Source organism: Rhipicephalus sanguineus, chromosome 4, assembly GCF_013339695.2.
Source record: "Rhipicephalus sanguineus isolate Rsan-2018 chromosome 4, BIME_Rsan_1.4, whole genome shotgun sequence".
Lineage (NCBI taxonomy): Eukaryota > Metazoa > Arthropoda > Arachnida > Ixodida > Ixodidae > Rhipicephalus > Rhipicephalus sanguineus.
Genome location: NC_051179.1, coordinates 139,848,389 through 139,852,493, shown reverse-complemented (window position 1 = coordinate 139,852,493; position 4,105 = coordinate 139,848,389). Strand labels below are relative to the sequence as shown.

Genomic DNA, 4,105 nt, shown 5'->3' with positions numbered 1-4,105 from the left:
TCTGGCTTCTTTCACTGGACCATTGCTCTTTATAACGATGGGTTCGAGCAATGCGATTTCGCATTCTTTTCTAATAGGGTGCTTAAGCGCTGGATATCTTTAGAGAAGCACTGAATCATTTGCTAGCAAATTGGTGCTACTAAATGAAGTATCTTTCGTTCCTTCCGTGCCAATGTTTTTATATGTCTCATTCTCAAAACCATGAAGGTGTTCACGTCGCTATCATTTTAAGAAATTTCGTACTTGTTGGTGCCATTATTGTTGCGACCTGGGATGATGGCAGTTAAGACGCATTTTTTAGAATGGTAGAGCATTGTGCTGTTGGAGTAGTAGTTGAACGGTTGTTATATTATAGACTTGATGATAATGTTATTTATGTAATCAGGAAAAGAGTTTGATTACCTCATCTGCCTCGCCGGGGCATTGACGCGTGGGGCTACTTACCGCTGCAGAGATAGTCCAAGTCCAGACCCGCAGCTGCTAAGTGCAATAAAAAGACAAGGTGAAAGATAACAATCCAGACAGACAATTATACCTAAGTGGGGCAGTGAATAGCTGCTCAGACGTAAATGGCGCCGTCGGTTTGTACATCTGGCACGCCTGTCATGTAAAAAGGAAAGCGGCGATATCAGCAAGCTTGCGGCTTTGCAAATGTGGCGCTCACGTTATCGTTTAGCTGTACATCTGCATGCGGCGGAACGTCGACGGCAGTAGAAAAAGGCGGTTTTTGCTGTAGAGGTGGCCATAGAGAGCTTGATAACAGTGATAAGAGCACCGACCACTATGACCGGTGCTCGCGTAGCTCAGTGAGGAGCTCTCCACGTGTCAAATTGACACGAACGTGTGACCTTTGCTAAAAGGATGCGTAAGAGACTTGTTTTCACTCAGAACTCCTGCCTTTGATCTTCGGTGTTTTTTCATTAGTTGCTTTCTGCCGAGAAGCTCGTCTGCTTTGAGGAGACTAGGCTGGTGTAGGAGAGTGATGAATCCGGCAACCATGATTCTCAGGTCACCACATTACCAAGTCATCGACGGCTTCCGACGCTCCGCCATAGTCCAACCGGATATCTTGAGGAAAGCTCTGAAATTCACGCCAGCGAAAGGCGATGTCATCCAGATGTCGTATCCGAAGTGCGGTACGCATTGGATGCAGTATCTGACGCTCCTTGTCCTCAACGATGGGCGGCCCATCAGGACCTACCAAGAGTTTGCGAGCAGTGGCCGATCGCTCGAGTACGCCGGCGTCGAGGGTTGGCAACCTCACAACGGTGAACGCACGCTTCCGTACAGAGCTGTGTTGACGCACCTGGACCCACCGAGGAAGAAGAATCTCAACGCGGACGCGAAGTACGTGTATGTGGCGCGAAACCCATGGGACTGTTGCGTCTCCTTCTACCACCACGTGTCAAATCTGAGTCCGTTCCGGTTCCAAGATGGGACGTTCGACGAGTTTCTCGACTCGTTCCTGAGAGGCGACTTCGGCTACGGCGACTACTTCGATCACCTCTTGGCCGGTTACGTCCTGAAAGAGGAACCCAACGTACTGTTCGTCACGTACGAGCAACTCAAGAGGGATACGCGCTCGGTTGTTCTCAAGCTTGCTTATTTTCTGGACGAACGGTACGGCAGAGCGCTGGAAACGGACCAATACCTGCTCCGTACATTGCTGGAGAGGTCGACGGTGGAGAAAATGAAAGACGTGCTTGTTCTGGACTTTAAAGGTGAAGAGAATCCAGCTATGAACGGCCTTTTCAAAGGTCGACAAGTTTATGCGAAAGTCGGATACCGGGGAGACAAAAGCAAGTATTCGTTCGTTCGAAAGGGCGTAATAGGTGGCTGGAGGGAGCACTTTACGAAAAGGCAGCTGCAGAAGATGGACGCGAGGATTACTGAGAAAACAAGCGGTTCTGACGTTATGGACTTGTGGGCAGACATTGTGGGTGAAACAAAGAATGCCATGGAAGGTGGGGAGTATAGTAGGGCATAGCATATGGCGGTCTGCATGCATATACGCAAGACACTGGGGAAGGGCTAATTTTGTTTCATGAGGCTGCAATAGCAAGAACATTTACAAAAATACCAATATTAGGTTGTGACTGCAATGCTGAGAAAGTTTAAAATATCAAGGCAGCATGGTAGCAGACAACGCATGTGAGAAAAAAGACAGTTTTGTTTCTTTCTGACCGAAAATTTGCGTGAACATATCTATCACCGCTATCGCGTGTGGCTGACAGCTTCGTATTTTGTACAAATGCTGATTTTTTTAAAATGCCTGAACAACGCAATGTACAGAGGCAGCAGTCAGCCCTGCAGCTGCCTTACGTACATCGGGAAAAATAAACAAACAGCAGCACGCTTTATCGATTTCTTTTGTTCTGAACTCATTTATTTCCACAACATCGTGCCACAGTGAACACCACACCACAACGAATCTGTGGTTGGTTGCTTGCGATACTTTATGGATAAATACGTATTTTCTTTAAATACAACAACAAATGATTCATGCAACTTGTTTGGGCATTCCGGAGTGCAATGTGAGCTTTGTGGTTTCTGTTATGAATTGATGTGTGGTGAAATATAAGTTGTGTGTTATTCAATGAACTAATTTAGCACCGAGACATCCACCTGCCCGACGGGTCGAATGCGTGGAACTTCCGCGATTAAGGCTCCCTGCATCATGTGCGAAGACGTGTTTGACTACAGGTCCTGCTGCTAACCTGTTCGTTTTCATGTGCTCTTGAGCATATGATACTGAATTATTTATACGTGGTTCCTTTGCGACAATCAGATGGCGGTTATTGTGCATCTGTAGTTTTTATATGTATGACATTGAAGCTCGACCGTTCAGGAAAAAAAGCACACAAATTTAAATATTGTCACGGGGTCGTGACGTCGACGAAGACAGCAGTCGGCGCGCGGAAGATGAAACTCTTTATTTGGCCGAACTTGGGGCCGGGAAATGAAAACTCAAACCACAGCAATACACGATGTACACTGATAGCGGCGAACAGGGAGTCGGCCGTCGATAAACTGCTTATGGCTGGGACGCGCCGTCTTTTATACATCACGCATCGAACTTTCCAGTCTTTTCACTGGTGGTCACGCATGCTCTGCAATCATCTAGACTATTCGCGTCCTGCCCGCAATCTTAACAAAGTGATCTACTACAATCGCGAAGCTTCTCGGACACTGCGACGCGGTCAGCTTCGACCGTTCCTAACCGTCCTTGCTGGTCAAACCCGAATAAATAAAAATAAAACAAGAAGCGGGCGTGGCATTGCCCCCCTCTGAAAAAGCATCGTTCCGATGTTTGTGATAGAACATGGAGGAAAAAAAACGAGCTCATACACAAATAAATTATAATAACAAAGGAAAAAGTAGGGTCCCCAGATTCGCTAACGCGCAAAAAAAAAAAAACTGCTTAAGGCGCACGACATGAATGACTACAGGTCGTTCGCGGCGATGCTAAGAGTTCGTAATGCCGTCCGGGATGGCCTCGTAGTCGAGAGCGCCGAGATGTCGAAGCACCATGTATGGCCCGAAGTATCACCGAAGAAGATTTTCACTGAGCCAACGTCGGCGTATCGGCGTCCAGACCCAAACACGGTCACTGGGCTCGTATTCCATGAAGCGTCGTCGAAGATTATAGAGGCGGCTGTCGGCCACCTGCTGATTCTTGATGCGTTGGCGGGCGAGCTGTCGGGCTTCTTCGGCGCGCTGAAGGTAAACAGTGACGTCGAGATTTTCTTCGTCGGGGATGTTGGGTAACATGGCGTCGAGCATCGTTGCCGGGTGCCTTCCGTAGACCAATTGTAGGGCGTCATCTGCGTCGTTTCTTGCACGGCCGTGTTTATGCGAAGTACACGTACGGAAGGATGGCATCCCAGGTCTTGTGTTCAACGTCGACATACATGGTCATCATGTCAGCGATTGTCCTGCTTAGACGCTCAATGCGATCATTTGTGTGTGGTTGGTAGGCGGTTGTGCGGCGGTGACTTGTCTGGCTGTATCTCAAAATTGCCTGAGTTAGGTCCGCAGTAAAAGCGGTACCTCTGTCCGTGATGAGGACCTCTGTCGCGCCATGATGTAGGACGATGTTCTCAAC

The 4,105-nt window shown here is 48.1% G+C and overlaps 1 protein-coding gene across 1 annotated transcript; it reads left to right on the top strand.

Moving 5' to 3' along the window:
- Positions 1-997: 997 nt before the first annotated feature.
- LOC119391639 (sulfotransferase 1B1) lies at positions 998-1,987 on the top strand. Its single transcript, XM_037659306.1, has one exon. The coding sequence runs from the start codon at positions 998-1,000 to the stop codon at positions 1,985-1,987; it is 990 nt and encodes a 329-aa protein (XP_037515234.1).
- Positions 1,988-4,105: the final 2,118 nt, after the last annotated feature.